This window comes from Falco rusticolus, chromosome 9, assembly GCF_015220075.1.
Source record: "Falco rusticolus isolate bFalRus1 chromosome 9, bFalRus1.pri, whole genome shotgun sequence".
NCBI lineage: Eukaryota > Metazoa > Chordata > Aves > Falconiformes > Falconidae > Falco > Falco rusticolus.
Genome location: NC_051195.1, coordinates 3,156,977 through 3,172,816, shown reverse-complemented (window position 1 = coordinate 3,172,816; position 15,840 = coordinate 3,156,977). Strand labels below are relative to the sequence as shown.

The 15,840-nt window shown below is 39.2% G+C and overlaps 1 protein-coding gene across 2 annotated transcripts in view; it reads left to right on the top strand.

Moving 5' to 3' along the window:
* DOCK1 (dedicator of cytokinesis 1) overlaps positions 1–15,840 on the top strand; it is a 319,129-nt gene that overhangs the window by 281,884 nt on the left and 21,405 nt on the right. For both annotated transcript variants that reach the window (XM_037399460.1, XM_037399459.1), the window contains exons 45-48: positions 1,289–1,465; positions 2,687–2,770; positions 7,829–7,966; positions 11,549–11,694. In XM_037399460.1, coding sequence (XP_037255357.1) covers positions 1,289–1,465; positions 2,687–2,770; positions 7,829–7,966; positions 11,549–11,694 — 545 coding nt within the window. The remainder of the gene's footprint in view (positions 1–1,288; positions 1,466–2,686; positions 2,771–7,828; positions 7,967–11,548; positions 11,695–15,840) is intronic.

Genomic DNA, 15,840 nt, shown 5'->3' with positions numbered 1-15,840 from the left:
CACTTTCCCGGTCCAGATTTGGTGGGTAGCGCGTTCGGCTCTGACCTGCCGCCGTCCTCTGGCCGAGGGAGCCTGGGCTGCCCCGCAGCCACCGCAGCACCGCGGCCGGCTGCTTCCTTCCAGAACAATTCACCGGGCAGACATTTAAACATGCTAATTAAAACATCCTAGATGTAATCAGATGGCAGGTGTAAGAGTAGCAACTACAGAGATTTGATTATAAGTGCTTCTCAGAAACATGGTAAGCAACTGATAGCCAGGTAGAAGTGCTTCTTTGTTTATGTAGCATTTATGTAAATTAGGGTGTAATCAAATATACACTTGCGTTTTCCTCGCAGGCCTCGATTAACCTTCCTTTTCTGATCCTACCACATCATTTTTTTAATGTAAGTAGGTTATGTCTTCCGCTGAAGACTGTCTACACTCTGGATCACTGCAAGTTAGCAGTTTTTAGCCTATTCACTCAATGTACGTATTTTAGCAATATTTTAAGTATTGTAATACTGCGTTTACAACATGAGCAGCTGACATGCAGAAAAACAGTATCTGATCATAAATAGTAGTTGGAGATTAGTCAATTAAAATAAAGCAAGTTCTACACAGTATAAGAGCTAATCCACCCCATGAGGACATCTGAGGAGCTCCCCTCATTGAAGTCCAGGCTATGTGAGGAAGAAAATTTCTTACTTCAGGTTATCAACTTTCAGATGAAGAAAATGCAACCTTGTGGGAAAAAGCACAGCAGATAGCTTAAAAGTCATCTCTTCAACATATTAAACATGATTTCCTTGGAAATATGCTAAAATAATCACTGCAAAAACATCTTCTTGATTTTTGAGCTCCTTAGGATTACATTTTCCATCAGAAAATCCACATTAAGTTATCATTTCTTTCTTGCTGTTACATTAAGCTGGATCTTCTTTGTACTGCTAAAACTCACTGACTCGTAATCTCTCATGTTCTCCATAATCCTCCAAAAACCTCACGTGATTCCTGTCAGAGCCTTTCTAAATGTTTTGCTGTTGTGCTGAGATGTAGTCTGTCCTACAGCAGCAAAATGCATTTGACTTTCTCCGCTGATATTGATTATTGTATCAGTTCCTGTGGTGTACAGATACCCAAAATCTAAACGCCTGAAACCACCCTTTCTGTTAATGATTGGTTAAAATATCTTTTGTTCTGAAATTCCTGGAATGTTTCTAATAGTGGTGGTTTGGTGGACAGCCAGTTCTGCGTCAGGTTAAAAACTCTCCTCCTTGATTAAAACTTCCTTTTGTTTTTATTTTAGGTTGAAATTAGTCCACTGGAAAATGCAATAGAAACCATGCAGCTGACAAATGATAAGATCAATAATATGGTTCAACAGCATTTAAATGATCCAAATCTACCCATCAACCCCCTCTCGATGCTCCTGAATGGCATTGTGGATCCTGCAGTCATGGGAGGGTTCACAAACTATGAGAAGGTAGCGTCAAAATTCTCTCTCCTGCAATGTTTCACCTCTTGGAGCCTGCACTGCCCTGGCGTGCTGCGGGGCGGGCGGCTGTTCGTATAGAAATAGCACATGTGTTTCCCCTCCTCTGGGCTTTGTAGGGTGATGCTTAAAACTTCAGATTTGTAATGTCTTTCTGATATTTATGGATACGTTTGTGTCTTTCTACATTTGAAGTAAGAGTTCATCGCATCGTAGAATCACAGAACTGTTTGGGTTGGAAGGGACCTTGAAGACCATCTCGTTCCACCACACGCACCCCCCATGGGCAGGGACCCCTCCCAGCAGCCCAGGCTGCTCCCAGCCCCATCCAGCCTGGCTCAGTTGGTTGATATGTTTATCAGCAAGAGTAATTATGTAGGGATGTGGTGGACAATTACTAGAGACCAAGACTGATGACATTCTCCATGTGTGCTCTGATGTGCTTGGGCATTGGAGCTGAAGCAGGAATTTCTGGGTGAACTTCAGTGCCCAAAGTAACCGACTGCAATTCTCTCCCTTGCTTTCCAGTGCAGGAGTTTTTAAAGGATGAATCAAATGGTAGAGACTTATGAGATACCAGTCACTTGCAAATATGTCTACATAATCTTAGCGGCATGTTTACAACATTAGCTTTTAAAGTTATGTGGGATAAGATACTAACATTGGGAAACCATAAACGCTGTATCTGTTATTTATGTTGTGAACATTAATAATATTTTTATATTTTTTTATTTTATAATTTAAAATTATTTTATAATTTTAATTAATCATGCACAAACAACATGTGTGTTGTAACATAATCAGAGAAGTTACATGCTGATGGACATGTTTATCCCTGAAGGACCCTTTATGTCCTTCTCTCAGCCATTTCATCTACTAAAAGTTCTTACACCCTGGGAACTGCTAGGAGGACATCTCAGAGAGCACAGAGCCTGGGCCAAGTCCTCTGTAGGGTGACCCTTGAGATTTGGTCTCAATCACCATGCGCTCATCTGCCTACTTTACTGGTTGCAAGAGATTAATGTCTTAATCTCAAAACCTTGTTACATTCTATGTCTCTTTCCCAGATTTTCATTTTGTATTTGGAGCTGTTGCTGCTATTTTGCAAAACTTTTTGTTTGATTCATTTATCTTTGCTGTAGGTAATTCTTCTATGGTAGTACAGGTTGATTCATTTTCTGCAGTAACTGCTCATTTCTCTCTCTTCACTAGGCCTTCTTCACTGAAAAATATATTCATGAGCATCCAGAAGATCATGACAAGATTGAAAAACTGAAGGACCTGATCGCTTGGCAGGTAAAGAAACCTTAAGTCAGATTGGTCTGGGCCAACTGCTGTACAAAGGCAGTTTCATGTCACTTTTGAGAACATTCTTTGCCATTTAAAACTGCCCTGGAACTGGAACTAAAGTTCATCTTTTCAAATGCGACATAATTTGTCATTTGATAAACCCACAAGGAACAAACATGATCAACTTGGGTTTTTCTTTTCCTTTTTTAATTTATAACCCTAATACCGTGAAAATGTCCCATCTATATCAAATTTGAAAATATTCTGTAATAATGTTCGTTGGTATTACTGGCCGTTTAGTTTTGCATTTTCATTTTATGAGGCTGATGTCAGAAATTCTTCTCGGACAGTAAGCTGAAATGCCCAGCCCTGAGTGCCTCCTCCCACTTGCAGGCACTGGGATGGGTTTTAGTTACCTATTCACTTCTTTCTCCAACCAACATATTTTCCATTTATTAAGTACTTTCGAAGTACACTTACAGTTCCTTTTAGCACAGAATACTACATGTGAGAGTTGCAAAAATTAATTTGCATGCAAAATTCATCTAGATGCTCACATAGTTCATTTGCTGTGTAATTTAACATGGTACGAAAGCATCAGTGATGCACAACGCATGTGAATTCCCTGGTATTTTTATGACATGTTAGCGTAGAAACCATTTAAATGCGGGGTCACATAGGTAGTAATTGCTAAACTGGGACTGGAAGGCAGGTTTCCAGCCCTGTGCTCGACACAAAGCAGGAGCCCTCCTGCGTGAAGAGCTGCATTTACAGGTACCAAAGAGTATTTTTCAGGACAAACAAGAAACAATTCCAGTTTTGTTCCATAGTTGTTGACCAGGCCTTTTCCAGTGGTCTCAGGATAATTTCATGGTAACTAAAAAAAATACCAACGACTGGAAATGTTTTTCCCACAGAAGAAGAAAGTGCATAATTGTCTTTTTATATTCAGCTCTCTCTTTATAATAAAGGGAGTCATTTACATTTCTATTGGTTTCAATCTTAGAGGTAGTAGAACCAAAGATGCAGAATCCAAAAAAAAAACCAAACAAAAAACACCAAACCAAAAACCAAACCACCACACCACCACCAAACCACTGAAGACCCTAAAACTATCACTCTTTTGGTCTGGGAAAAAAAAAGTATTTATTTATTTATTTGGTGGTTTGGTTATTTATTTATTTATTTTCTTGTGAGCTGTTACAGAAGATTAGATTTTAGGAGCTTTAAGTTTTATAGAGGAAGATAATTTTATCCCAGAAGACTTAACTTCACGTCAGCTCTTCGTCTTTGCCTCTGATAGCGATACTTCAAATGAATTACAAACACACTTTTCCTCAGCCAAGATTCACTTTGGTGACATTCGTGTATTAGAATAATATTACTATTTGAAAATATGTATGAGAGCTAATCACACTGTATTTTAATTATTCAGTGGTTTTAAATACATAATTTCCCATCAGTATTGATAGCAACCAGAAAAAAAAAATAAAAAAAAGAGAAAGAAAAGGTAGGAAAAGATAGAAAAACTATTTTTATATCTGAAAAATCTTTTTACTAAAAGGTCTAACCCTTTCACTGTGGAAATCGGTGCTTTTAAATTACCTTAGCTGTTTCATATACATTTAGTCTATCCTAAGACTTAAACCTCGCCTCAAATTGTTTTCAGTTGTCAGAGCAGAGGTAGCTGAGGAGACGGGAGCAGGATGGGGAGCTGGCTGCCAGCATCCGCTGGTGTCAGGGGAGGGAGTTGTTATGGAAACTTCCCAAAGTGAGGCAGTGGTCTGAATTCATCATGGGCTTGACAGTGATTGAAAGCGAAAATGAGTTTTCATTTTTCAATAATGTGGGGCTTGGAGTTTTGCAATCACACAGAGATTTTCTTTATGCTGTATAAATCAATCTGGATATATGAAAGAGTAGCCTGACAATCGTATTATCACCTGACTCATTAAATTTAGGGGGGGTTCTATCTCCTTATCTTTTCCTCCATTGTGCTGTGGAATTCATGCTTTTCAGGATATTGTCCTTTTATAATTCCTGTGAACTTTATGTATAAGTTTCTTTCTATTATTTTTTCAGATAAATATAATGAGTAGAGCAATGTCCATTTTTGTCCATCTTAGTGCTTTTCCAACTTAGAAAAAAATGCTTCCATGCAACTACATCATTTCAAACGGATCTTTCATTTTAACATGAAGATAATGAAATGATTGATTGAAATTATGGTAATGACATGAATAATCAATGAAGTTAATTGGTCTGTATTTAGCTAATATATTTACAGCATGCCAAAACTAGTATGTCACATAAAAATCTTGTGCTGCTTCTATATAGCTGAAAGAATTTTAGCATAGATTTTACAATCATATTTTATGATACCATTATTATGAAAGATTTTCTTTTTAAGATTTAAGATTAATAATTCAAATCTATGTAGCTTTTTGGTTCTTTTCAGCCAAGCGTATCAAGATCTTAAAAAAAAAAAAAAAAGAAAAAAAAGAAAATCAGGGAATAATTTTAAGTTGCAGTGAAAGTATATAAAATTTTAGTATCGACAAAGATTAGAGTTACAAAATAGTGTTATGTGGAGCTGGTTTCCTTTCTCATTCAGCTCATTCATTTCTAGCTCAGCTACTTACGTTACCTTTACTGTTTTGTTCATCTCTCCAAAGTTGAGGACGCCCTGTAGGGTTTTTTGAAATAGAGCCCTAAGCAAACCCCCCCATTGCTTCAAAGCCAAACGAACTGGCAATATAGTGAACGTGGCAAAATTCTGCCTCTGTCTCCACATCCGACAAAGATTCCTACCGGTTTAAAATTCAGTGTCGCTCGTCACCAGATTTCCCTGTGTGGATGTCTGGAAAAGAGGTGTCAGAAGAGTTTGGAATTTAGTAGAGGACGGTGAAGCAGAAATGGTATAACAGTATGAAGGTATTTTCTCTCCGTACTTAATAAATATTTAAAGGATTAAGTGGTCTTGGACAGGGAGACCAAATACCGTGACTCAGAAATCTCACAGAAGTTCTATAGCAAAGCCACGGGAAGTTTATTAAATTCAGCTTCTTTAAAGGAATAGCAAGGATTTTCTTCTTCTTCTGTGGTTTCTGGTCTTCTTTCATTCCCTTATAGTTGGTGCCTCCTCTTGCCAGTTCCTTGGTCTCCCAGCAGTTCCCATACAAGGAGGCCACCAGCCTTTAGGTGCTCACGTTCTCCCAGCCCAGCCCGCTCCCAGCAGCCCTGCCCATCAGCCCTCCCGTTATTTTATTTCTCCAAGTTCCAGAAGTTCTCCAGGGCTGGTGGTGTACGCCTGGTGCATGCCAACAGTTGAAATGCTCCTTAGCACCTTCAATTTGGGGCACAGAAGGAAGCACCTACTTTTTCTTTTTCTTTCTTTTTTTTTTTTTCCTGACTGGGACATTTTCCTACAAAAAAAATGTCATTTACTTCACATTGTTTGATTTTCTAAATTGCAGATGGCTGATCCCTAGGACAGGCTCATTAGTGCATTTTCTGCTTGTAAAAATTATCTCAGAGCTGAAGCTTCGGACCCCACATGCACTTCATCTTGGTAATTTGATACTTTTTTAAAGAATCCATTTAAAATGTCAGCAGGTTCTTTTAAATAAATGAGCCAAGTGACCACTGACACCTGCAAAATAGGAGGGTCACAGTGTGGCCTGATAATTATAACAATTTGGAAATTATTTTACTTATTCCAAGCAGGGAAGTTTTCTGCTTTTGATGTTTAATTTTTGGAGAGTACAAATCCATATGGCTGTAAATAGAAGTGACTACAATAATTTTTTTTTTTCATTATTCTTGCTTCTTTTGCAGTCTTTCAGGAGGAGAAACTGTGTCCATTTCAATAGTGCCAAATCACAGAGAATCATCTGGATAAGATTTCTCAAGTTATTTCATCTGTAATTCATCTGTGTATTTATTCTTCTCCTTACTAATAAAGCTACTCCTTCTGATTGCTGTTCAGTCTTATTAGAAAAATCTGTTTTTAATCAGTATTATGATTTAATTATGAATTATTAAGCAGAAGCCTCTTAGCTTGATTGCTGCAGAGAATATCTAGTTTAGAATCAGAGCACTGTGTGGGCTGAAATGGACCTGAAAGAGGAAATATTTTTCCTAAGCTGGAGGTAGAAAACTCTAATGGTATGTCTGGATAGCTGTGGGAATGAAAACGTCTCCCTTAAAACATTTTAAAAGGTCAGCTACACCTCCACACTATGAAGTAATTATATAATCCTGTGTTGGCATGGGTATTTTGTGACAGAAGCCCTGAAGATAAATTATTATTTTCAGTTACAAAAGAGAATTAATTTGATTTTTTTTTCTCTTCTGTTCTGTTTACAAAGAAAATAAAATTTTTCGAGGGAGAAATGTATGGTATATAAAGCTGTATGTTTTATTAATAAATATTGCTCTGCAATAGATACATGTCCAAGGATGTAGCTCATTTACAGTTTTAGAAATAGCATTTATTAAAGAAAGCATACAAGTATTTTCTCCTTCAAGGTTTTGTTTTCATGAAATTAGCAAAGGACTGATATTAATAACTTGGCGTGAGAGTCATCCTTCATCAGTTTGCCATTTTAAAGTACAGCGTGTATGGGGGCCTGAGAATATAACATCAAAGGAATATTTGTGCTATCTGATAAATTCAGCTGTGCCTCCAGTATGTGGTTACTGGGCAGAACTAGGGCTGTATTAATTTTAAAGGACTTTGGTTAACAGAGAAGAAAGGAAATAACGTATAACAGATTTTTAGGTCCTTTTTTACTCTGTTGTGCTTCATATACAATAAATTATGATTATGATGATGAGAATTATTGTTATTATTATTGCTATTATTATTGTGGGGTTTATTATGGTGGTGGTCATGGTTGTTGTTGTTGTTGTTATCAATTTTATTGTTATTACTGCTGCTACTGCTACTACTACTATTCCATGAGGTCTTTCACTCCTCTTGCAACATCTGTGGGAGTCTTGCCATAAGTTTTCACTTAGGAAAGACTGGGCAGACTGAAGCAACGTAACTCTGCTTTCCAGATCCCATTCCTGGCGGAAGGCATCCGGATTCACGGGGAGAAGGTGACGGAGGCACTGCGGCCATTCCACGAGCGGATGGAGGCTTGCTTCAGGCAGCTGAAAGACAAAGTGGAAAAACAGTACGGGGTCCGCGCTGTTGTAAGTTACCTGCTAACTTTATGTTTCCTAAATATGTGGAATTTCTTTAAATTATGGGCAACTGTGTAATTCTGTGTTATAACTCCCACTGATTAAAAAAGCAATGTTGATGCAGCATTGCCTGGTTGTTCTCAGTGGTCATCTAATTATTAAATACTAAGCAGATGCTATAAGACGTGTTCAGATGGTACTGTCGTTCTCTAGTATGGGAAAAGTTTCTAAATTTCCTGAATCTGTTCCTTGAAAGTCAGTGTCATTCTCCAGTATTCCATTTTTAAGGAATTGGTTTAAAATTTAAAATAAAATTGCCACTATAGCGTGATTCTTCTAGAGCTGAATGTCACCTTTCCGCAGATGTAATTACTTTTGAGATGTGAGAGCTGTGCTGCTCTACAGTAGTGTGCAGTCTTACGTGCTGTAGCATCACCCTAAATGTAGGCAGGCAATAAAAAGGTAGTTGCTACTTAATGAGATTTAGTAGTGCTGGAGTTTATGCTTTTCTCATTCCAACAAGCTATTTTCAGTTGCTGCTTCATGTTTAACATACAGCCAAGAATTTGGTGGCGTTTCCACTGGGCTTTTGTTCTGCTTTTAATTTGAGTGTCACCTCTTGGAGAGGAAAGTCAAAAGCCACAAGGATTGGGTGCTATTCTATGATCAGGTTTTAAAATTATTTAAAAAAAACAGGATGCAAGTGGTTAGAATTACTCTAGGACTGACTATGCAGAGCTGATGTCCTAATAACACGTTGAAGGCTGCCGGGGTGAGCTTTGTCTTTGCCTGCTGGTAGTCCTGACAGCAGTGTTGTAAACGCGCTGTAATTTTTAGGTTTATTTGTGAAATGACAGCAGTACGTGAGACTTGGATATGCAGTACATATCTTCTCACTGCTCCAGAAAATAAAGCACATCTATTTACCAGAAAAGACCCATTTGTCCTCTAACACGGAGGTAGCCAGTGTTATCGTGCATGAGCTACCAAGATGACCTGGCATGCTGTCAGCTCCCTCCCACCGGCACCCCATGCACCCCACTCCTGGGAGGAGGAGGATGGCATCCCAGGGTGCCAGTAGCCTGTCCTTGGCATCTTGGAAGTGCCAGGAAATTCTGGGGTTCCCCGTTTTTGCTGCAAAGGCTTCTAGCTGAACTTGGAATCGTCGGATCTACTCACTGTTGAGTCGCTTTGTTCATTTTGGTTCAGGATATGTAAGTGGGCTTCAAGCTATAGCACTTACCCGCTTTTTAGAGAAAATCTTACCTTCCAAAGAGCAAATAGTGTGGTATTATTTAGGACCATATGCATTTTCCCCAAATTGGTCTCAAGAATATCCTATACAAGAAACTATTTCTCACAAAAAGGACTGGTATTTAAACCGAATGATCTGGAAAAGCAGTGAGTTATTATTAAGATTGCACAGTTCCACCTTCTGTCAGCAAAAGCCGTCTAAAAGTGAGGGAACTCACCAGCAGAACATTAATTACTGGGCCATGGCTCAGGAAACCCAGCTTGCCAGCCTGCATTTTGCCATCTCGTCTCCACCCCTGGCTCTCCCTGGCACCCTGGAAGCAGATAAGGAGCTTGCACTGTAATCCCATGAACTGCTTAGAAAGCCAGTTAGCAGGTCCCAGCAGGTGAAGGACGTGGTATCAAATGGTAGGTGCTTCTCTGCAAGTGAGTTTGGCTTCCTTATGAAAACGCTAAATTGCTTGGTTGCCCTAGTTGGGGTTGAGTCATCATTTTTGGAGGTGCTGCATCAATTCACATGTGTGCTGAGGCAGATATAACTTCATGGGCTCAGATTTTGAAGGTGATCTCTGCCACAAGGCTAAAAACATCTGTATTTGTGGTTTTCGCCGTGTACCTGAAAACTTAAGTGTCTAAAGCACAATTGCACGGAGAGGAGATCACAGAGAAAATTATGCCATCTTCGTGCCCTTCCTGCCTTCCCATCTTTAAACCCTCCAAGGCAAGAGTGGGAGCTCCATCACAATCTAGTCCTTAATAAATTCAGAAAGAAAAGAATGAGAAATAGAAAAAAAAGCAATTGTTAACATTTACAGGTTCTTCAGTTTTACCTCTGCCTCTAAATAAGCAGCAGTCACTAAACTGATTCTCAAAACAGTGAAGCAACCGAGATCCACCTGAACAGCCCTAAAACAGCACCCTTTTCTGCTTGTGGTCACTAATGGGTGCATGCCACTGAGTTTATGGACGTTATGCCAATCACATCAATAGAAACAGGGTGTGAATTTGGTTCCATATTATCTCTGGAAAATCCCACAGAGATTTATTCTGAAGAGTGGGTGATGCAGGATATGGTGAGGAAGAGAGCTTCAGCGTTCTGCTCAGTGGGATGCAGAGCATCCTGTATTAAGGAGGCAGCAAGAAAGATGCTGCAGCAGGCAGGGCAGCAAAAAAGTGCCAAGCAATGTTTTTCTCTAAGCGACCAAAATCGTGGTGGAATAGTACGTGCCAGTGAAGCATTGTGTTGTACTTTTGACAGGCTTTCCTTCAGAGGTTAATTTTCACTTTTTTCTATAGCAATGACTTTTTTTTTTACTTTTTTTTTTTTTTTTTTCAAATGGGACCACTGAGATCTTCTGGGGAGCACGCCAGCCTTTAGGGTTTCCTTCTAAGTGATGTTCCGTTTGTAGTCCTTCAAATCCATTCTGGCTAACATATTTAGGAAGAGAAAAGTTCAAATAGTAATTTATTCCCAAGGAGAACAGGAATAATTGACATTAATGATACTTGCATGTCAGTCACTTCAGTAATGTACATTTACATCATCAGGGAGAATGACTAGAAAGTCATACGCAGGTGGTGTTATCTTTCTAATTTCACTCTACCCACCAGCAAGAATTGTCAGGATTCAGGGAGTTTTATCACTTTCGTCTTCCTTGTACAAGGCCAATTTGCTAGTAGTTGTCAGGGTGGAAAATATACCTGTAATTAAACAGCATGAAGTTCTTATTTGTTGACTGAAAGAATTCAATTATTTTATGCATATATCAGTTATTAATGACTAACAAAGCTTGTATAAATATTCAGAACCCTGAAATTGTCTGAAACCAAAAAAAAAAATAGCTTTCATATGTTTTCTTCTTAACCTAGATGCCACTCTTTAAATTGGCTCTCTTGACATAAAGTTCCTTTTACTGAGTTTTTTCTTGGTTTGTTTCATTTTTGCTTGTTTTCTTTTTAACTCCATTTCATTTAAATATACTGACAGGACAGTCACTTCAGTTGCAGAGGTGGATTAAAAAAAAAAAAGGATTTGTAGAAAGCTCCTTTTTTAAAGCCCAGGTGTAAAAAAACCATGTAAATACCATTGAAACAAATGAATTACTGGAACATGTTTAAAATTATATATTTACCTATAAGGGCCTAAATATTTCTTCCTTGTCCGTTAAATGGATTTTCTTTAGAATTTGTTTCTTTGTTGTTACACACAATGTATAATTAAGTAATATAAAACTCTACATGGAAGAAAAATTGAACCTTTCCCCGTTACTTTTGGTAAACAGATGTCAGCTATTTTGTGATTATATTGTATTATTATATTATATTTCTTTATTGCAGCTTTCGAGTCTGGATGATAGACGAGGCAGTCGGCCACGGTCTATGGTGAGATCCTTCACGATGCCGTCATCTTCAAGACCCCTCTCCGTTGCATCGGTGTCTTCCATCTCCTCCGACAGCACTCCTTCTCGACCTGGCTCAGATGGGTGTGTAAAAATAGTCATTCGGGGCTTATCTCTGTAAAGCCTGATCTGGTGTGCGCATCTATAGGCTTTGAGGATGGTCACCACCCTGCTCCAGATCTCGGTGCTGTCAGGGTGTTACTCCTTCCGATCCTACTGACTCCTCCTGTGCGGCAGCACGATGTCTGTTTGATCTCATAAGGAACCGTGGGCTTTTTTGCTTGGGTCTTTTCCCAGTGTCTTTTATTCCAGATTTGATTCATCATAATACCCCACAAACATTAATGTGATGCAACCGTGTGAGTAACTATGTGGGGTGGGGATAGCGCTTGTAAGAGACAACCTAATACTGGCTAAAAGCCCCAACCTGTATAGACGTTAATCTCAAGGTATATTCATTGTCCTTTTATTTTTTAACCAAGATAAATATAATGCTCTTCTTAGTCCTCTTTAAAACAAAGTTAAACAAAACCCACTAAGCCTTCAAACGAAAAACCCCGAACAAACAGGAGACAAAGTATGTCCTTTTAAAGTATTGCAAGTGTAACAGTTCAGAAGTGATCTTTTGCAAAGTCGATGATGAGACGTGTGTTCAGCCAGCCCTGTCGCCGTACACAGGTGGAAGTTGGGAGAAGGAAGGGATTAGCTAACTGCTCAATCATTTCTTCTCGCTTTTGCTGCCAGAGGAAAAGCTGCTTATGGCAAGATTGTACTTCAAGACTTATCAAGATATTTCACATGAGAACTGGGAATTCTGTTGATAAGCCCTGTCTCACAGTTGCATCCCTCAAAAGAACAAAATAATCTGTTTTCTTTCTGGGGCTTCTATGCAGCCTCAGAAGTCCCTTCTCCCTCTTCCTCCCCTCAGGCATTCCCATAATCCAGAAACTCAATATTTGACCAAGGCGGCAGTTTTTTAAAGCCTCCTGAAGGGTTGCTAACTTCCAGAGATGTGTTAGAAATGTTCGTGTTCCCTGTGCTCTTACTTCACAGGGAGTTACTACCTGACTGGAGAGTAAAAGCATCAAGTAAAATTAAAGACAGCACCTAAAGACCAACGTGATGCTTACCTTAATTACAAACAGTTTATTTACCCATTGGGAAGAACTGCAAACAGCGCAATTCAGCTCTCATTACGTTACCCTCTATAACGTATACACAATGAGTCATGCTGATATAAATGCAGGCCAGCAGAGACAATAATGTGTTTTGACTGATTCATCCACAAATGTTGTCTTGCTGGAACCTGAGGATAACTACTATCCCATGTTAGTGTGCAGCTTTATTTGATATTAGAAGAAAATTATTTTTTTCCTGCCTGCCTCTACCTCTTTCTCTTTTTCCTATGTCTTTTTCTTTTTCATTGGATGCTATTTTCTTAAATTTCACCTCTCCACCCCAGCTTTGTTATAGTACGTGTCACTTAGCAGTTTTGGAGGATCTCATGAGTCTACTCTGTATATTAAAAAAAAAAAAAAAAAAAAGAACAAACTCACAAAGATCACGGTGCAGCTCAGCTGGTGTTCCGAGCCCAAGGCAATACAGCTGGTACACCTGTAAGGAAAATACAACGAACAACTGTCATCACTGGGAAGACCTGAAAAAAATTCTCATTTGTTTGAATAGCAGAGCAGGAGAAGAAAAATCATCAGATATAAATAACATAATAAAAGACCTCAAAAATCCAAGTGACTGTAAAAATCATGCAGGTGGTTTGTCACTGCTAAATTGGAAGAAGTTCACCCATGTACCTACTATAGTTGATTTGGTTTATGGTCAGTTGTCCTCTCCTGCTTTCCATTTCCCCCCTCTTCATACGTTAATTTTGAGATGAGAGGTGAAGCTAAGAAAAACAACTAAAAATGGAGCTGACAGACAGTCTTGCCCAGATAATCCAACTTACATTTTATGCCATCTCCAGCTTCTCCTGCTTTGGAGCTTTTAAGCAGTAAAAACTCAAAGCAGATGTTGACATAGTATGTGGTTTACAACTCCCAACTCTATGTATAAATAAAACTCTGACTTTAAAAAAGGACCATGGGTTTATTCACTGCTTAAAATGGGACTTAGAAGTACAAATCCGAGCATTTACAAGTGGCGGTTGGATGTGGGTAAGTCCCAGTGTGCCCGTGTGATTTGCCATCTGTTGAAAGTCCTAATGTACTTCTAGTAGCAGCATGGCATGCTAGCCCATTGTATCCCCGATACACTGCGTACAAATAATTAATAGTACTAATAATAGTAATGCCTGGAAGGGAAGCAATTAATCATTGTCTGAAGAATGGCAGTTCCTCTTGTAAACTTGCAATCAGCCTGTGAGGTGGCTAAAACACACGGTGTCGGGAGAGCTGTCTTCTGCTCTGGGCTTTGTCACTGATGCGCTTTGTGGCCCTCCGCAAGTCGTCACCCTCCCTTGTTGCTATCTGCAAAATGGGATGAAAAAAGCTTGTCGTTTTGTCCCCCAGCCCCTGTGATTTTGGCTGTGGTTATGGGGATAGTGGCTGGGGAGCCGCTGCCGCAGATACTGGTTTCAGCATCTTTCCATCAAATGAGCTCACTTAGGCTGAAAACTGAAGGGCCTTTAGTGCTTCAAACAACAACAAAAATAATAATATTGGGTATTGCTGCTGGATATTGCTGCTAGTGGACATAATTAAGATAATTTCAGTGCAAATTGTCTGAAATATGAATCCCCCAGTATTTCACAGCAAAGATTGTGGCCTGGACGTGCATGCATCCCCATGGCACAGTAAATACTTTCCCAGTGTTAAAAAGTAAGCTGGTGTTGTTTGGGAATTTTTGGTTTCATTTTGGTTTTGTAGTATGATGATTTGAGAAATTTTCTTAAAATCTGTCAGTGTAATTTTGACTAGGGTGTGCTTTTAGTAGTTTGTTTAGTTTCTAATTTAAAACAAAGTATAAAATACTTTGTCTTGCTATGAATATTTTAGCTCCTTAAGAGCAAAATATCTCTTTACCTTTTATTAAAACTAGGCATTAAAAGAAGGTGAGATGAGAGGTTCCTTTAAATTACTGTGAAATTAGTGAAAATTAGCTGAAAAGAATTCTGGTATTGCTTAGAATAGTGCTGTCCCTACAAAAGAAAAACTTTAAAAACCTGAAGTTTTCCTTTAAAAGTCCATTTAACCGCTAAAGTTTTTTCCTTTGTAGCCAGAAAACAAATAGTCATGGACTGGAAAAGTTGCAGGGCTGATGGCAGTAGCATGTCAGCCTTGCCTATATTCACACACTTGAAGCGTTCCAAGTGGGAAAATACATCTGCTTTTTGGAAACTAACCTTGCCCTTTGTTATCATCTGACCGATTTTTCTTTCCTTGGTTTATCTGTAATATCAGAACAACTAAGCTCAGCGCCCCTGGCTGCCCCTCACCAGGGCTTGCTGTAGGTGAGCAGAGGTGTGGATCTGTGAGTACACACGTGCACGCTCGTGAATATATCTCCTCAAGCGCGCATGCAAAACCAGACATACACAGAGAGGCTGTTATTACAGACAGGAATGGTGCTTGTGGCTGTGGTTACACCTCTGTACCCTCATGCTTCTGGGCAACGTATAGGTGTTTCCTTTGTATTAAGGGCGATATTGTTTGGTTTTCCGTTAAAAGGTGCTGTAACTGTGATGGGTTACAAGGATTGGAAAGCGGTTTATGTTGTGCATGTCCAACAGAATATCACTACACCTCTGCAAAACAATTTCTTAGCTGTTACTTCTTCTCTAGGGAATAAATACTGCATTTTTCCCCACCAAAAAAAAAAAAAAAAAAAAAAAAAGTCTAGGAGGAATTTGGGGATTTGGCTATTTGTTACAGAAATCCTTAAAACCGTTGGTAGACATATGGGATGCCTGCCTCCAAGGGGCAGGGGAAGCAGGGGTGACATTTCTTTAATGCGTGTTAGAATTCCCTGTACCTGTATAGTGCTGATTTCCCCCGGAGTTTCCAGGGGTCTGCTGGCACACCTGCCTGCCACAGTGCCACGGCATCTACAGTGGGAGTGCTGAATGGCAAGCTCATTTTTATGTAAACCACGTGCAGTGAAACTCAGGAGTTTGTGTAGCTGTAAACCAGTAAATTTACTACAAGGCAGGGAAATATGCAGTACTGGTTCTTCAGCAGTTCTGCAGTAAATTTTATTGTAAGACAATTATGATCG